This window comes from Crocuta crocuta, unplaced genomic scaffold (assembly GCF_008692635.1).
Source record: "Crocuta crocuta isolate KB4526 unplaced genomic scaffold, BGI_CrCroc_1.0 scaffold67, whole genome shotgun sequence".
Taxonomy (NCBI): Eukaryota; Metazoa; Chordata; class Mammalia; order Carnivora; family Hyaenidae; genus Crocuta; species Crocuta crocuta.
Window position 1 is genome coordinate 2,625,024 of NW_027531896.1, and position 18,341 is coordinate 2,643,364.

General features: G+C 43.7%; 1 protein-coding gene across 5 annotated transcripts; it reads left to right on the forward strand.

Annotated features, from left to right (window-relative positions):
• Nucleotides 1-310: 310 nt before the first annotated feature.
• On the forward strand, nucleotides 311-17,256 carry LOC144239453 (uncharacterized). Of its 5 annotated transcripts, none has more exons than XM_077773510.1 (5): nucleotides 337-377; nucleotides 10,159-10,230; nucleotides 11,626-11,752; nucleotides 14,475-14,588; nucleotides 15,118-17,256. In XM_077773510.1, exons 2-5 carry the CDS (start codon nucleotides 10,198-10,200, stop codon nucleotides 16,122-16,124), a joined length of 1,281 nt encoding a protein of 426 aa, XP_077629636.1. In that variant the 5' UTR covers nucleotides 337-377; nucleotides 10,159-10,197; the 3' UTR covers nucleotides 16,125-17,256. The 5 variants fall into 5 exon arrangements, with proteins under 5 accessions (XP_077629638.1, XP_077629636.1, XP_077629634.1 ...); XM_077773508.1 differs by lacking the exon at nucleotides 337-377 and adding an exon at nucleotides 385-542; XM_077773512.1 differs by lacking the exon at nucleotides 10,159-10,230 and having other exon boundaries at nucleotides 311-377.
• The last annotated feature ends 1,085 nt before the right edge of the window (nucleotides 17,257-18,341 follow it).

Genomic DNA, 18,341 nt, shown 5'->3' on the forward strand with positions numbered 1-18,341 from the left:
CACACACACTTTCTTCAGACGGCCCTTCCATCGGAGGAATGTAGAGGCGTGACATCACACATAGGCAGTACTTCCAGGGTGACCATCAGCCTCCCTTATATCCACAACCGTTCCCTCTCCCGGCTACAGCTCCCGGATCGCTGTGACCTAGTTAGCCCCTTCAGCGCTGTCACCGTCTTTCCCAGAAGCACGCGCTTGCGCAGAATTTCATACGTCATATTGAAGCGCGCCGACCGCTGAGACTTCTGGGGAATGGAGTTTGTGAGAAGGCCGAACAGTGATTGGGAGCGCGGACGTCAGCGGTTTTGCGCAGGCGCATTGTTCTCCCGACCTGAAGAGGCGCCGTCTTCCTGGGTCCCGAGCACTCAGTGCCGGAGGTGAGGGCTGCGGGTGTTTGTCTTCGAGATGCCGAGTGAGCGCAGCGGCGGAGAGACGGGAACACTAAGAACTTGGGGGAGGTGCTGTGGGAATGGAGCGGGGTGACGCGGGCGGAGCCAACCTGCGGAATGTATATGTGTGTGTGGACGTCCCGGCTTGGAGAGGTGCGGACGGAAAGTTGCCCCTTGACCGCTGTGTTTGCATGCTTTCCGTGGGGGTGTGGGCACTGTTACTAGTGGTCTTTCAGCATAGGTCACTGTATGCCAGATCCCGACTTTCAGGTTGGAAGTTTGGAGCCTTCTTCCGCCCTTTTCGCTCTTTTTCCCATAATGGGTGTTTAATAAAATACGGGTGGAATGGACACTAAATCTATAGGGTCGTCCACTCCGCCCCCTCCCTCTTTCCCAGAAAGAGTCTCAGATTGTCTCGTTTAGCCCCCTGCCTTGGGCCTTCGTATGAGGCCACCATTTAAAGATAGATACGTCATTAGACTATATCATTGAACATTTTACTTGATTTTAACCATGGCAGTTGAAATTTTAAGCGGTTGAAGTCCATTATTGAAAACTATGGTTATTATTTAGTTTATTGACAAGTTCAGTTCTCGAAGTAAGTACATCTCGAAGATATCTATGATTTAAAAAAGTATATTAGTGAATCCAGGCTGAGATTCAGTCCTTAAAGCTCTTGGCTTGGCATATATGGTTATCCATTAAACCGATAATTAAAGCTACCTTAATGCCTAATGTGTCTGTTTCAGCTGACAACATCATGTACAAACTTTTCCTAGTTCAAAGGAATGAACGGTAAAATAAATGCTTTCCTATCATTCTTTAGTTGCTAGGGGCCTTGAAGAGAAGGGCTTTCATGCAGGAGGTAGGATTTGAGGTGAAAAAAACAGGGAATAAGTAGCAAAGCATTAGGCAGATTTGAGAAGGCACTGACTTTAGCTGGAGTGAAATGTCAAGGAATAACGGGAGACAAGGGTGGAGAAGAGTACACTGGTGTGAGGACATAGAGAATCAGAACAAAACACAGTACGCAGGGTGGATTCTATGGTTCTGGTCTGGGGACTGACAGGAATAAAGCTATTTGGGGACACTAATTCTAGAGGTCACATCTAGGACTAGAGAGAGGAAACGGACTAGTGGCAGGGAGCCGGCTAGGAATGCAAAGTAGTCCTGATACAAGTTGTTAGGGACCTGAATTGTGGTGTCAGTGGTGGGAAAGGATAAAAATAACAATGCAGAAGAAGGGTCAAAGGATCTGGTGACTAATTTGATTTGAAATCAAGGGAAGAGAGAAAGGTAAAAGTTTGAATTGGGGGCATCTAGGAAAATAATAAAACAATAGAGAGGGGTTGGTTGGGGAGTTGCATAGGGGAAGATGGTTTTGAGGTGCCGGTGGAATGCCCAATTCAACACTTGAGTCATTTGGAAATGCAAGTTAAGTTTGGAAGAGAGATTGGGACTAGATTGGGAACCATCTCTGTAGAGGTGGAAAATGGAGCACCAAGTGGGTGGACTTTCTGAGGGATAGCGAGAAGAACTTCGTACAAAGACTGAACACTGGGCGGTGTCTGTGTTTCCAGGGCAGGACTGGGAAAAAGTCACACAGAGATGCAGTTTTATTTGTAGGAAGAAAGTCAGGCTAGTGTAGGATCATAGCAATCACAGCAACCACTCGAAGAAGTGGCGACTTGTCAGAACAGTCAAAAGCTGCAGAGAATTAAAAAGGAGAAAAGGACTACAGGATTAGAGATCAGAAATGCACTAGTAATTTTTGAGCATGCAGTTTCAGGATGTGAGTAGTGGTAAGAGCAGAATAATGGATTCAAGAAGAGTAGGTAGAATTGATGGGTATGTGTTACCAAGAAGATTGATCATGAAAGGAAAACCCAAATGAGAACTCTTTGGCTAGAGAGAGGCCATGGGCTTTGGTGAAGATAGTTTCAGATAGATGAGGGGTGTACTGTTTGAAGATGTGGGAAAAGAAGCTGTTGGTGAGGTGAGAGATGGTGGAGAAACAAAGACTGGCTAATGCGGGAGCAGATTCTAAGAGGCAACAGTAGTGGAAAAGAAAGTAGGATACAGAGGACACGTAGGTAAAGTCCTGGAGACAGACATTTCTGTTTTGTTGTCCTCATACCTAATGCCACCTAGCACATAGCAGGTGCTTGGACATACTTGTTGAATAGTAGGATGAATGAGTGAATGAATGGGATGGTGTTGGGCAGTAGAAAGGAAAGCAACTTGCATTTATTGAACAGACAGAAAAATAAATGCTTTACATTAACTGTCTCATTCACTCTTTATAACTACTCTGTGAAGTAGGTATTAAAGAACTGGGGGTCAGCTTTTAGCTTAAGTAATATGGCCAAGCCTTCACAGTTCGTAATTAAAGGCCTGTGGATTGCTTTTTACCACACAGACCTGCCTCCTCTGGAACTCTCTTTTGTGAGTATTCTGCTGAAATTGAATGGTAGCCATGGAGGTTTGGAATAGCTACAGAGCAAGGATGGGAACACTAAAAACATTCCAGGCAGGGGCTTATTTGAAGATCGAGAATAAGAATTTGAAGAGTTTTGTCTCCAAAACTATTCTGAGAACTGGGAATAGGACAAGAGAGAACAGAAGTAATTCCCTGTCAATTTGGTGGATTTAAAGAGCCTTGAATTTCACCGAGAACCTACTGAAGCGACTGCCCAGGAGGGAAGTCAGGCTGGCAGGGAGCCCACAGATAATGAGCACCTTGGGAATATTGACTGGTTACTTAATGGCTGGGGAGCTTTGATACTCACCATCATTTGTAATTTTTCAGTGCTCACTTTATGAAAGCCATAATATAATAAACGAAACTTTGAAAATTATCTTTATGCATTTAAACACTGAGCTGGTTTTCAGCTACAATTTCAGATGTGGTTCAGCTGATCTGTTTAATCAAATGTGGATCAAATGCTTTGGAAACATACTCAAATACTTTGATTCCAAAGTTGTTACTACACTTAAACCTTAAACTCAAAAACATTGTAATTGTAATTTCATGTAATTAGTATTTAAATGATTTCTACCTTCCTAGGATTATAACATAGCTTTTAGCTAATGCTAACACTTAGCACATTATTCTAAATGCTTTATATATATTATTATATTTAAGCATCACAATAACTGTATTAGACAGATCCCTTCATCATTCTAATTTTACAGATGGGTAAACTGAGACAGAGGTTGAGAAAGTTGCCTAAGGTCATACAGGTAGCAGGACACAGCTGGAATTTTATCTCAGGCAGTCTGCCAGAGTCTGTACACCTAATGAGTATACTGTCCTGTATCTCTAAATACTAATTTTGACCTCTTACTAGGGCCCTAGGGCCCAAGGGTAATATTTTAAGACCGTCCTGGAAATGGAGGAATCTTAACAAAGAAAAGAATACGGTTTAAACAGTTCACCTTGCAGGCTACTGATGATGCCTGTTCCCATTCGTGTGTGTATCTCTCTGCCTCCTCCTAACAAGAGTCAAACCCCAATCGCTCCCCAGGTCCAATTCTTTTTTTATAGTTCTACTAAACTTGTTTTTCTAGTAAGGTTTTTTCTTTTAAGTTTTTACCTTTTGCATAAGTTTTAAGCATTTTTCCAAACTGGTGTTCACCCCAAGGTAATACTCTTCAAGTTTTGCTTAGCCAGCGTTCAATAACCCCTTGTAAAATATATTGATCTGGTCTTTCAGTGTTTTTGAAAACTTACCTTATTAGTATCTCATAATTAATAAGGCAAGATGGAGGGTTCACTGCCTGGGGAAGGAAGGATTAAGTCTGCATGGTTACTTTGCCTCTTTAGAATCTGAAGTGGATTCATTATTAGGGGCACGTGCCCTTCTGTCTTCTGTCCTCAGTACTGATTAGTCTGTTTAGGGTTTGTAGGTCCTCTTTCTGGGATTACTTGGTTTACCCCTATTCCTAGGTTTCTTTTTTCATGCTTATATGAATGAACACAAGTATATATCCTAAGGATATATCTGTACTTGGTGAATAGTCATACAATTAATAGAAAAAAAAAAACCCCACAAAGTACTTATTTATATAACTAAAGGCTTAATCATTGCCCTGTTTATATTATGACCAGTTTTTAATACTTTATATTCATTTTTCTATTTTGAGTATTTAACTCATGGTCTTTGAAAATCCACACAATTCAAAATCCACACAATTTCATTTAGCGATAATAATTTTTACAACTTGGCCGGGGAATCCAGAGTCATCTGATTTTTCCTATCCAAAGATGTGGGAACAGCTCAAATTCTAAATATTCCCAACTGCACTCATTAGCTTTTCTGCCAAACCTTCTTTTCCATTGCACATCTCCACCAATGGTACCATTATGCACACCATTGTGCAAACGAGTGACCTGGAAGTCATCCTTACCTCTCCCATCACCTTCAGCCTCCTCTTCCAGTCAGTCTGTTGTCTGTTCTTCATGTCTTGACAGTAGTTCCCCTTCTCTCATTTCCGCTGCCACTACTTTTGTTCAGTTTCTCTCCATTTTTACTTAATTGTGAGATTGTTCCTTGGTCCTTCCTAACTCCCCTCCCCCCTTGCCCTCCTCTAGTCCCATTCTGCTGCAGCTTCCAGAGTGGCATGGCTGCTCCAGGTTCACCGCACATTCAAGGATTTGCTGGAAGGATGTGGAACGCAGCCTATAGTTGCACTCATAGCTAAGATGATGACTGATCTTGCAAGGATCCACAACTCAGTCATGAGGGGAAAAGACAGGTAGAATCTGGAGGAATTCATGGGTGGGCCAGGAGGGGTCACACAGAACACATCCTCTCCAGCAATGAAAATGCAGCAATATGTGTGTGATGTTCCAGCCCAAAAAGCTCATTAGAGACTCAGAGCCCAGGTTATTTTTTATTGAGGGCAGGTCAGGTAGGCACCCTCTGCCTAACACATACCAAAATTCCAGACCATCTAGAAGGAAAGCAAGTGTCCAGCATAAAACACATTCTTTGCACATCATTTAGGCATAATGGACCACCCTTCTCTTTAGGGAACCCTCCCAAAATCGAAGTTCCCAGACCCCAGCCAAGGGCCAACCTCACAAGTAGACCTTTCTAAGAGTAGCAGTCTCGGGTAACTTTTCTGTACACTACCTTTCCTTCCTGCTCTTTTTCCTGTACACAAAAGTAATTACGCACTGTTGTAAAAACAAATCAGAATATAAAGAATTGTAGGAAATAGAATAAAGTCACTTGTAATGCCACCAGTCAAATTCCATTTACATTTTAGTATATATTGTTTCAGTCTTTTTCCTATAGGCCTGGACATACACAAATAAGTAATTTTTAGTGTGCATTCTTTCTTTTTAAGTAAACTGATTTTTGAGTGAGAGTACAAGTAGGGGAGGGCAGAGAGAGACGGGGGAGAGAGAGAATCCAAAGCAGGCTCTGCTCTGTCAGTGCAGATCCCAATGTAGGGCTCAGTTCCACAAACTGAGATCATGACCTGAGCTGAAATCAAGAATCGGACATATAACTGACTGAGCCACCCAGGCACCCCTAAGTGTACATTCTTAATATTTGTGAATTTTTTTTTAATTTAAAAACAAATGTAATGTTTACTTTTGAGACAGAGTGTGAGCAGGGGAGGGGCAGATAGAAAGGGAGACACAGAACCTGAAACAGGCACCAGGCTCTGAGCTGGAATCACAGAACCCAACATGGTGCTTGAACTCACAAATGGCGAGATCATGACCTGAGCCGAGGTCGAATACTTAACCGACTGAGTCACCCAGGCGACCCTAAAGTTTTTTTTTTAACAAACAAAACATCACAAAGTTGAAGTCTCTTGGTTATCGGTACCAATCCCGTATCCCTCCCTCTCCAGATATAACTCACAAAAAAAATCATATAGATTTTTTTTTTAATATTTAAGGATTATTTCCTTTTCAAATGTTTATTCATGAGAGAGAGCGAGAGAGCGAGAGCATGCACAAGCACAGGAAGGGCAGAGAGAGAAAGGGAGACACAGAATCCAAAGCAGGCTCCAGGCTCTGTGCCGACCGCACAGGGGCCTGACANTCACAAAGTTGAAGTCTCTTGGTTATCGGTACCAATCCCATATCCCTCCCTCTCCAGATATAACTCACAAAAAAATCATATAGATTTTTTTTTTAATGTTTAAGGATTATTTCCTTTTCAAATGTTTATTCATGAGAGAGAGCGAGAGAGCGAGAGCACGCACAAGCACAGGAAGGGCAGAGAGAGAAAGGGAGACACAGAATCCAAAGCAGGCTCCAGGCTCTGTGCCGACCGCACAGGGGCCTGACATTGGGCTCCCAACTCCTGAGCTGTGAGATCATGACCTGAGTTGAGTTGGGCACTCAACTGACAACTCAACTGGCCACCCGTGCACCCTCCATATAGATTTTTGTAGATATTATTTACCTGTTTTTAAGTTTTGTATAAATATTACACAGTAATTCTAAAGCTTTCTTATTTTTCGCTCAGTAATTCTATTTTTGTGATTTGTCTCTATCATTAACTTACAGCTCTATTTCATCTTAATGTATAATATTCCTATACACATAAACTCACACACATAAAATCACACTTTATCCTACTGATGAACATTTAAGTCATTTGCAGTTTATCACTAGTGATCTTTTCCTTGGTGATTTCTTTCTTTTTCTTTTTCTTTTTTTTAAATAGCTCCATGCCCAATGTGGGGCTTGAACTCACAACCCTGAGATCAAGAGTTGCATGCTCTACTGACTGAGCCAGCCAGGCACCCCTTCCTTGGTGATTTGTAATGCCACCTCAGTTGTATATCAAACTTCTCTACGTGTTTGGATATGCTAGCAGGTTGTATTCTAGTCTATTGGTCTGTTATCTATGTGGTTATTTTGGCATGAAAATAAAAATCACATTATAGCATAGAGGTTAAAAACTGACAGACATGGGTTCAAATTCTACTTCAGCCTTTTACAAAGCCTTAACTTTCCTAATCTGTAATATAGTACCTACCTTATTGATTTATGAGTAGGGAATTAAATTATCCTTAGAAAGACTGCTTAGCAGGGGCACCTGGGTGGCTCAGTCGGTTAAGTGTCTGACTTTTTTTTTAATGTTTATTTTATTTTTGAGAGAGACAGAGTGTGAGTGAGGGAGGGGTAGAGGGAAAGGGAGGTACGGAATCTGAAGCAGGCTCCAGGCTCCATCAGCACAGAGCCCAATGTGGGGCTCGAACTCATGAACCATGAGATCATGACCTGAGCCAAAGTCGGTCACTCAACCAGTTGAGCCACACAGGCACCCCAAGCATCTGGCCCTTGATTTCAGCTCAGGTCATGATCTCATGGTTCCTGGGTTTGAGCCTTGCATCGGGCTCAGCACTGACAGCATAGAGCCTGTTTGGGATTCACTCTCCCTTTCTCTCTTGTGCCCTCTCTCTCTGCGCCTCCGTCACATAAGCCTGGTATGGCTTAGCACTGGCATTAGCACAGTGCCTGGTAAATAGCAAATGCTAAATAATAAATGCTAGTTATTATGATGATGTTAAATGAAATTACAGTGTATGAATGAGCTGGATCACAAATTATTTAATCATATCTTCTGTGATAGAAACATAAGAGATTTCAAATTTTTCCTGTATTTTAAGGATTAAATGAGATAAAACACGAAAATGGTTAAATGTTACCACATGTAGCACTCGATAAAGGTTAGTATTAATGATGACTAAGAAAAAGCTTTGCATATATTCTCACTTATTTCCTTAGGACAAACTCGTAGGAGAGGTTTGCTGAGCCAGAGAGCATGTATATTCCAAGGCCTATGATACAAATTGCAATGATCTTTCTATTTTTGAAAAATTTTTAATGTTTTTATTTATTTCTGAGAGAGAGAGAGAGAGGCTGTTTGAGCAGGGGAGGGTCAGAGAGAGGGAGACACAGAATCCAAAGCAGGCTCCAGGCTCTGAGCTAGCTGTCAGCACAGAGCCCAGTGCAGGGCTTGAACCCGCGAACCATGAGATTATGACCTGAGCTGAAGTCGGACGCTCAACCGACTGAGCCACCCTGGCTCCCCTGCAATGATCTTTCTAACACAAATCTGATGATGACACTTCGGCGTTTAAATCCTTCAGTGATCTCCATGCCTGTGGTTCGTCTTCTGTGTATGGGACCATGCAAAGCTGTCCTTGATCAGGCTGGCCTCTGCCTAACTTCTCCAGCCTCATCTTTCCTCACAGCACCACTCACCCAGCCTAGACTTCTGCTGTTCTAAACTACTTAGAATTGCTAATCTTTTCCATGTAAGGACCCATCTCCTTGTTTTTAAAAAACTTGTTATTTTTCTTACCTAGAATGTTCCACCTCCTCCCCCAGATCAGAACTTAAATGTTAGATCCTGCTTCTGCCAAGCAACCTACAGCCTCCTACCTGGGTTAGGCAAGCCCCTGATGGGCACTCATCAGGGTATCTCTTTATAGTACATATCCATCCGGTAGCAACATATTATTTGGGATACTTGTTTGTCCTATGTTCTAGACTATAAGCTTTTGGAGGACAGGGACAGTGTCCTATAGTTTTTGTGTTTGGTATAAAAAGTTGGTACTAAATAAGTGTTGGTTAGTTGATGAATAAATAAATAGCAAGGATCAGAACATACATCCCCTTGACTGCAGGAGAATAGTCTGCAAGCCATCTCTTTTCCTCCTTCCTGGGACCACACTTCCCATTCCGCTCACAAATCCCAGGAATGTCTGATTCAACTATGTTTAATTAGACTCCTCCTGACTGTGGGGAACTGAGACCTACTCAGCAAACTCCAGTAAAGGGAGTTGACTGATAAGGATTCACACAAAGCCCAAGAGGTTTAGAGTCTTATGTAAATCCAAGAATAAATAAGGCTGTTCTCAATGCAAACTGGAGCTCAGTGGTGGTCCTGCATGAACTGAAGGACTTCAAGGCCAGTAAAAACTCTTAGGTCTTTGTACCACTGCTGGTGTGAGTAGGCTGTTCTTCCCCCGGCCGTGTCTGGTCTTACTGTACCATGCCTCCTATGTACTCACTGGTTCTGCTTCCTGGTAACTTGGGCTCCCCTGATCCTCATGGCTACTTCCGTCCCTCATGACATCCTTTTAGCTCCTCGCCCACCTGTCATCCTGACATTTCTTAGTTCACGTTCCTGAAGAAAGATGTCACCTTTTCAAGCTAGATCGCATCTCAGTCTCCTAGCCAGCCTGCACATTGTCCACCTGAGGCCTAAATCATTGTGGCTCCCGGAGTGAGACGCAGCATCGTGCAGAAGAAAACATGGCTGTCCAAGCGCTGCTCCTGGAGCCCAGGGATGTGAATGGGGTATTTTTCCCTTAAAGAGACTATGGGCGTTCACTTGACACATCTTATCCATATAATCATTTATAACATTTCTTAGACTTTTTATCTGGTAACAGGGCAGTAGTGAATGTGAACTTGTAAATACAGTACAAGCTTAATATGTTCTTGGTTCCCAGGAACAGAACTGCTCCTGCGGGATCATAGTAAAACATGTACTGCATTGTGTCCTGAATAGGAATATCCGCAGTCTTTCACTCCACTTCTGGGGTGGCGTGGAGTTGCTCCTGGCCTTGCTTTGCTTTGCCTTCCCTTTTTGGTAGGGTATTAGGAATGAGAATGGGGATGTGACTCACTGGGATTTGGAGATTTCCTGCTTTATGGGTCAGAAAACTGCAAGACTGGCCTCTCTCATACCGTCTTTCTCATCCCACGCCTGTTCCTCATTAGGACTCTGCCCTTTTCTACCAAGAGAGCATACAGGAGGGAATGGCCGCTGGGTCTCCAACTGACAGATGCCAGGTGAGGTGGACTCTGTGTTTCTGGAATACCCCATTAGTCTCCAGAATGTAACCCCTTTTCTGTGCCTACCTGAAGCATCTGCAATCAAACCGAACCAGGTGAATGAAGGACTCCACAGGGGATGCGCCTTTCCCATTGGGTTTGCGGTATCCTTCAGTGACCTTTTCTTGCCTTGAACGTGTGCCCATTAGCCTGTCACCAGGCATACTGTGACCTTTCCCCTGAGTGATTTTGACCAGAAAGTGTTGGTACAGGTCTGCTTGGATGGTTTGGGGGACCATTCTCGTCTTGACTTCCCTTTAGTGCAGCTGTGTATGTACTGAGAGCAGACCCCAAGTATTCTAGGAAGTGTTGGGTTAGGCCAGGGAATACGACACGTGTTGTAGAGCATCTCAGTGAGGTGGTAAGAACCTTAAAGAGAGATGAGTGTGGGTAGAGATGTGTGGCTTGCCTCATTCCTGACCAAGCACCCACCATCTTGAACTGTATGCTGTGACTTAGAATGTCTGAAAGCACACTGGAGACACATTGGAGTTTTAGGCCTGGAGGTAAGATTATAGAATCACAAAGCATTAGTGTGAAATGAGGGGATCCTAAGGCCAGTCTAATCAACATCATGATTTTACAGATTTGTAAAAAAATAGACAGTTGGTGGAATTTGAATAAGATTGTAGATTATAGTCTAATATCAATGCTATTTTCTTGACTTTCATAATTATACTGTGATTATGCAAGAGAATATCTTGTTTTCTTAAAATATGAGTAAAGAGGCCTCATGTTTGCAAGTTACATTCAGGAAAGGGGCACCTGGGTGGCTCAGGTGGTTAAGTGTCTGACTCTTGATTTCAGCTCAGATCATGATCTCACAGTCATGAGATCAAGCCCCATGTCAGGCCCTGCATCAGGCTCTGCATAGGGCATGGATCCTGCTTAAGATTTCTCTCTCTCTTTCTCTCTGTCTCTCTCTCTCTCCTCCTTCCCTGCATGCATGCACATGCTTTCTCTCAAAAAAAAAAAAAAAGTTCAGGAGGAAGATAGAATGTGTATGTACTGAGAAAGAAAGATAAAGCAAATGTGGAAAATGTTAACATTTGGGGAGGCTGGGTGAAGGGTACATAGGAAGTCTTTGTTCTTTTCTTACAAGTTTTCTGTAAGTTTGGAAAAAGAGTCCATGATATTCACAGGGTCAGCTGTGTATATAAGGGTTATAACCAAGAACTTTGTGCCTCAGGGAATTAGGCCACTTTCCCCAAGTGCTTCCAAGCCCTACTTTATCAGAACCATGTCCCTTACCCTCCCTCCACAACCTTAGGGCTGTCATCTTTATAGACTGTTTTGTCTGGTCCATGTAAAGAGAAGGGTTATGAATAAGGGAGAATGTGATTGTGTTTCCAGGAATCAGTGACATTCGAGGATGTGGCTGTGATTTTCACAGATGAAGAGTGGAGGCATCTAGCCCCTATTCAGAGGGACCTCTACAAGGAGGTGATGCTGGAAAACTATAAGAGCATTGTCTCATTGGGTAAGAAGAGCTTCCCACAAGAAGTCAGACTCTGTGCTGTGTTAATGGCGGGGCGGCGGGGGGGGAGGGTGGGGGGCTAAAAGATGATACCTCTTCTCCCACCTGAGTTCTGAAGCACTGAGAGACAACATGGAGGAGTAGAAGGCTATGGCTTAGATGTACAGCAACAGTGGACTTCTCAATCCTGAGCCCCAGCATTGGACAGACTTGCTCCCTGAGCCGTAGGCAAGTTGGACAACCCCAGCCTCCCTTGCTCAGCAGCCTGCCCATGCAAAACAAAGGGCCCACTCTCCAGACGGGGGGCAGACAGAAGAAGCTAAGTCACATATGCCCCATTCTTCCCCCAGCTTATCAGGCAGGTAACGTACTCCGCTCTGTCCAGAGGATTAAGGGGGGCCACAGGGGCCATTTTATTGAGGGAAAATTTATCCTTGGAGAAGCAGAGGAGGGGAGGAAGAAGTGTTTCCCTTTCTAAAAAGGGCAGTATGGGCATAGAGATGCAAGGCTGTGCCTCAGAGTAGGTCACGAGAAATGCATTTGATTTTGACTGTTTATCTTAAGGACAGTCTTAGAAGCCCACAAAACGCACTTTGCAATTATAGAGACTTGTGTGACAAAGGGACAATTAAGAATGACTGCTGATAGAGGCACCTGGCTGGCTCAGTCTGTCCAGCATGCAGCTCTTGATCTCAGGGTTGTTGAGTTCAAGCCCCATGTTGGGTGAAGAGCTTACTTTAAAAAAAAAAAAAAAAGAGGTTGATGTGTTATATTCGTGAGAAATAAAGTTGGGCTCCTGTAGGTAACGAGAATCTCTCAGAAGCTTCCAGAGGCTTAGAGGGTGTACAGATTCAGAAACAGGTGTCAAGTGGGGCGCCTGGGTGGCTTAGTCGGTTAAGCGTCCAACTTTCGCTCAGGTCATGATCTCAAGGTTCATGGGTTCGAGCCCCGCGTCGGGCTCTGTGCTGACTGCCAGCTCAGAGCCTGGAGCCTGTTTCCAATTCTGTGTCTCCCTCTCTCTCTGACCCTCCCCTGCTCATGCTGTCTCTCTCTCTCTCTCCCCTAGAAATAAAACATTTAAAAAAAAAAAAAAAAAGAAACAGGTGTCAAGTAAGTAGTAGGTGGCAGTCAACGGAGTCACATTGCAGATTTTATGCAAGGCACGTCAAGGATTTAAATTGGCCAAATAGGAAAACCAGATAAATGTTCAAGGGACACTACTGAGCCTTTGTCACAGGCTTTGGTGGGATGAAATATTGGAGAAAATGGAATTCTTGGCGAAGGTCAGAAATAGGATGCCACAGGGAGGCCATGCATGTGGCTGATTTGTCAGTGGAGAATCAGCATACAACCAGATAGGTGATCCTTGGGCCCAGTAAGAAAGTGTTTCTCTTTTCCAACTTGGGGATCCCAATGCAACAGAAGTTTAGACTTCGAGACTATTTTTAGGATGGGTTGTATTTCTTTAAATAACCAAAAATGGATAGATTCACTTATAGAAATTTGTCCCAGGAAATAATGGGATTAGCAGCCCCTGGTGTACAAAGATGTTCATCATATCAGTGTTTGTTAGTAGCAAAACATTAAAAACAGTCTGAATGTCTGTCAGCAGGAGATTAAAGAAATTAGATTATTCCATCCAGTGTACCCTCGTGTAGCCATTAGAGTGGTAAGGTGTTAATTGAAGGAAAATAATATTTAAGTTTATTATTACGTGAAAAAAATCAAGTTTATAAATAAGGATTGTTTTATAACCCAGTTTTTAACAGAATGTATCTATAGGTATCTTTCAGTTTCAAAATGAATACAAACTACAAACGATGAATTGTCTTTTTACTTCAGCTTACGCCTAATTTTCCTACAATGAGCATGACCCACTTGTTTAACTAAGAGCTTAGTACTAAAGGGTAAACAAACAGAATTACACGTTTTTACTCAAGCTGATCTGTTTTCATTCTCATCTTCCCTGAGCCAAGGACTCTTTGCCCCTCATCCTACCAGTGCTAAAACTGGGACATCCCATTCACTTCAGTGGGGAGAATTAAACACGTAATTCAAATGCACTTTATCACCTTTTTGACCAAGTGTCCCTTTTATTTTATTTATTTTTTATTTTTTTAATGTTTATTCATTTTTGAGAGAGACGCAGAGCACAAGCAGGAGGGGCAGAGAGAAAGGGAAACACAGAATCCGAAGCAGGCTCCAGGCTCTGAGCTGTCAGCACAGAGCCTGGTGTGGGACTCGAACTCACAAATGGTGAGATTATGACCTGAGCTGAAGTCAGACACTTAACCAACTGAGCCACCCAGGTGCCCCTGTTCCTTTTTATTTAAAATAATTTTTTTGATGTTTTTATTTATTTTTGAGACAGAAAGCATGAGCTGGGGGGTGCAGAGAGAAATGGAGACAGGAAATGAAGCAGGCACCGCGCTGATAGCACAGAGCCCAATTCAGGGCTCGAACTCACAAGCAATGAGATCATGACCTTAGCTGAAGTCAGACGCTAATTGATTGAGCCACCCAGGCGCCTCATCTGCTCATTCCCTTTTAGAACCTCTTTTCTGAGCTTCCTGCATTCTTTTGCAGTACTTTGCACCCTGCAATCCTAGGATGCGCCCTCTGCCTTTCGCATTTTCTCTCAGAAACGCTTAGAGGCTGGGATTACTCTTTCGGATAGTGGCATATTTTCATCATGTGTCTGGCCTGTTTCTTTTTCCATGAGTAGGACTTCCGGTTCCTCGAACTGATGTCATTTTTCAGTTGAAGAGAGGGGATGAGCCTTGGATAGTTGATCTTCATGGATCTGAGGAGAGAGAATGTCCAGAGAAGGTCTCTCTAGGTAATTGTGTATGGACAGGGCTGGGCAGAGTTTGGGCTTGTTTTGTGGTTGTTTTTTGGGTGTTGGGGAGGGAGGGTTGGGTATCACATTTTTCTCACATTCAAATCCTCTGCTTTAGTGTTTATTCTTTATCACCCACCAGCTTTGGTTTTTTTCTGTGCACCTTAAAGTGTTACTCATCTTTATTCACCAAATGTCGTTCTCTCAGATCTGTCACATTGCCCACTCACACTTCGATATTCCTATTCCCCACTGCCCCCTCCACTCAGCGTACTCTCCTCGTTATCCTGGCCGTGCTCCCAGTGGAAAGTCTTCTCTTTTCTGAGATGTCCACTGTCACTTCTATTCCCTGCCTTCTTCTCCCTTCTCAAGTCTCAGTCTTTCCCCAGCGTGGACAACTATCTGTGCGAGCGAATGAGGCAGTCACCATACACTACTTTTCAGATTTATGGTGGTGTCTCTTCTTTCTGATGTAGTATTTCTGATGATGCAGGAGACAAACTGCAGCTGTGTTTTCTGTCCATTCCAGACCGGGAGACCAAGCCTGCGACTCAAGGTGCATTGGAAGAGGAAGAATCAAAAGGAACAGTGAGGGAAAGGCTTGGAAGAAAAGTTCCTCTGTGTCCTAAATTTGAAGCCCATGCCCTGGAGGGTGAGTTAGCAACAGAGAAGAAAAGCCCCACAGTACAGACCTGCAAGAAGTCCCTTTCCCAGAAGGAAAATTTGCAGCAAGGGTCTACCCCTCTCAAGAAAATTCTCACTAAAGAGAGAGACCAGGAATGCAGCAACTGTGGGAAGACCTTTTTTGACCACTCATCCCTTATCCGCCACCAGAGGACTCACACTGGAGAGAAGCCCTATGACTGTCCCGAGTGCGGGAAAGCCTTCAGTCACAGAAGCAGCCTCAGCAGACATCTGATGTCTCACACGGGGGAGAGCCCCTACGAATGCAACGCATGTGGGAAGGCCTTTTTCGACAGGTCGTCGCTAACTGTCCATCAGCGAATTCATACTGGAGAGAAGCCCTTTAAATGCAGCGAGTGTGGAAAGGCCTTCTTTGACCGCTCGTCCCTTACTCGACACCAGAGAATTCATACTGGAGAAAGTCCTTATGAATGTACTCAGTGTGGGAAAGCCTTCAGCCAGAAAAGTATTCTGACTCGACATCAGCTCATCCACACCGGCCGGAAGCCTTATGAATGTAACGAGTGTGGGAAAGCCTTCTATGGCGTCTCATCACTGAACAGACATCAGAAGGCGCACACCGGAGAGCCTCGCTATCAGTGCAGCGAGTGTGGGAAAGCTTTCTTTGACCGCTCATCCCTCACTCAGCATCAGAAGATTCACACTGGAGACAAGCCCTACGAATGCACCGAATGTGGGAAAGCCTTTAGCCAGAGATGCCGGCTTACGCGACATCAGAGAGTGCACACAGGAGAGAAACCCTTCGAATGCAGTGTGTGTGGGAAGGTGTTCAGTTCTAAATCGTCAGTCATTCAACATCAACGGCGTTATGCCAGACAAGGAATCGACTGAGGGGTGAAAGCTTCAGTCAGAGGACCCTCCTAGAAACTCAAGACTGGTCTTTCCCACAGTAGGTAAATCCACCATCGGAGCACTCTACACGTTCTGGCTGCTACGCTCCTTTCCCATCTCTGCTACCACAGTGTGAATAAACATTCACTACCCGCTGTGTTATGGAATTGAGGTGGGATGCCGGAAATGAGGATGTGACTAAAGAGTCGACGTTTTGCCGAAGTTTATCAGACAATAGGATACATGTTAGGAGATGACCCTCAGGCACGCCTCTTGTCTGGGGCGCCAGGTATCACTGCACTTTAATAACTGGAGGCCAGAACGGGAGGGATGGCAAAATTATATCAGAGCAGCACTGTTGTTTCCAGAGCAGTTCTTTTTATAGCTGGGTCCCTTTCCCCTGGGAGCTCTTTTGGGCATCGATCTTGTTCTTTGTCTCCTAGCTTTTAGGTCCCTTCTGCTGCTGCCACTGCCACTGTCCCACTACTGCTACTACTACTACTACTACTACTACTACTACTACTAGCTAAAACTTATTGAGCGCTTATTATGGGGTAAGCACTCAGTGGAGAGTTTGGCAAAGAGTAGATTATTTGGTCCTCTCACCGACCCTATGAAGTAGAAGTAGGTACTGTTACTATCCTCGTTTTACAGATGAACAAACTGAAATTTAGAGGTGTTAAATAATTTTCCGAAGGTGACACAGCTAGTAAAAGGTGAAGCCAAGTCTTGGATACAAGCCTACCTTCAAAGTCTGTTCTCTTAACCATTTTGCGATACAGTTTTTTTCATTATTTATGTACATGTAATATCTCCTCAACTAGATTGTAAACACTTGGAGGCATGACTTACGTGTCTTTGTATCTCACACAGTGCCTTGCACATAATAGGTGCTCAATAAATATTTATCTGAATTAGTGACTTTTCTGCTTACCCAGTTCTCTCTATGTAAAACATATCCTTGGATTCATATCCTTTCTCCGAATTTTCAGTCTAGCCTACACCTTTCTCATCTCAGGCTCCCATTACTGCAGTCGTCATTTCCCAATTTGAATTCTTCTCTCTTCACTACGGAACAGGAGAATGCTCTGCTATAGTGCCATAATCAGTAACCCCCCAAGTAAAGATTGATTTCTTGCATAAAATCTGATGTGAGTCAGTCTCTTACTCCATCCTCGTCATTTAGAACATGTTGCCTCTACAGTTATCATGAGAGAAAGCTGGAAAATATTTTAGAACATTTAAAAAAATTTTTAATGTTTGTTTATTTTTGAGAGAGAGAGAGAGAGAGACAGAGTGCAAGCAGGGGAGGGGCAGACAGAGGAGAAGACAGAATCTGAGGCAGACTCCTGGCTGTGAGCTGTCAGGACAGTGTCTGATGCAGGGCTCGAACCCATGAACCATAAGATCATGACCTGAGCCAAAGTTGGACACTTAACTGACTGAGCCACCCAGGCGCCCCAGGGATTATTTCAGTCATTGGAGATGTTTGAGGGATGCTTGCTTCTGGGCATGTGATAAGCACTCTGCACCTGCAGAAGGAAGTCTTTTGCTTCTGGTAGGTCAAGCATCTGGGTGAGGTCCAAGCCTGGGAAGCCTGTTATTACTATCCCTCAGACACATTTTTAAAAACAGATCTCAAAACAGCTGCTTTGATCTTTGTGTACCTGCCTCCTTTGCTCTGAGTTGGATCTTTTGTTATCTCAGGTTGGGAAGAGATGTTACTTAACGAACCTCTAAGGACCCAATCAGAATATGGAGGAGGAAACATCTAAGGCTGCCAGTTGTGAAAGATAAAAAGATACCTTGTGTGATCATTTCACCTCTTTCTGAGCAGGATGTTAGAATCCATTTATTAGGATTCTGGAGGGAGGGAGGATATTCTATTAGAACGGGCAAAGCATGAATGGGTGCTGGCAATGGATGTGCCCAGCGGAACTGCTGGAGCTCGGCCACCACTCCAAACCTGTCAGTATAAAACAGTGAGGAACATTACAGCCATGATGATAAAGTTGGAGGATCTGGGAGTGATTTGTCCCACTGTTTCCTTTCTTATTCCTTCATTTGTCTGGTCAAAGAGCTAGATCCTAGAAGTTAACTATCTCTGATATTATAAAAAAGCTAAGGAGGTGGAGGCAACTGTAGCTAGTTCTGTGCTTCACCGTAGTTCTATATTGGAAGGTGGCTGTCAGTTGCCTCTTGACTGATATGTAGCCA

Coding starts and splice junctions, on each gene's coding strand:
- LOC144239453 (XM_077773508.1), top strand. CDS start 507: ATGTATATGTGTGTGTGGACGTCCCGGCTTGGAGAG. Junction 543..10,158: donor GGACGTCCCGGCTTGGAGAG/GTGCGGACGGAA, acceptor GTTCCTCATTAG/GACTCTGCCCTTTTCTACCA. Junction 11,753..14,474: donor TAAGAGCATTGTCTCATTGG/GTAAGAAGAGCT, acceptor TTCCATGAGTAG/GACTTCCGGTTCCTCGAACT.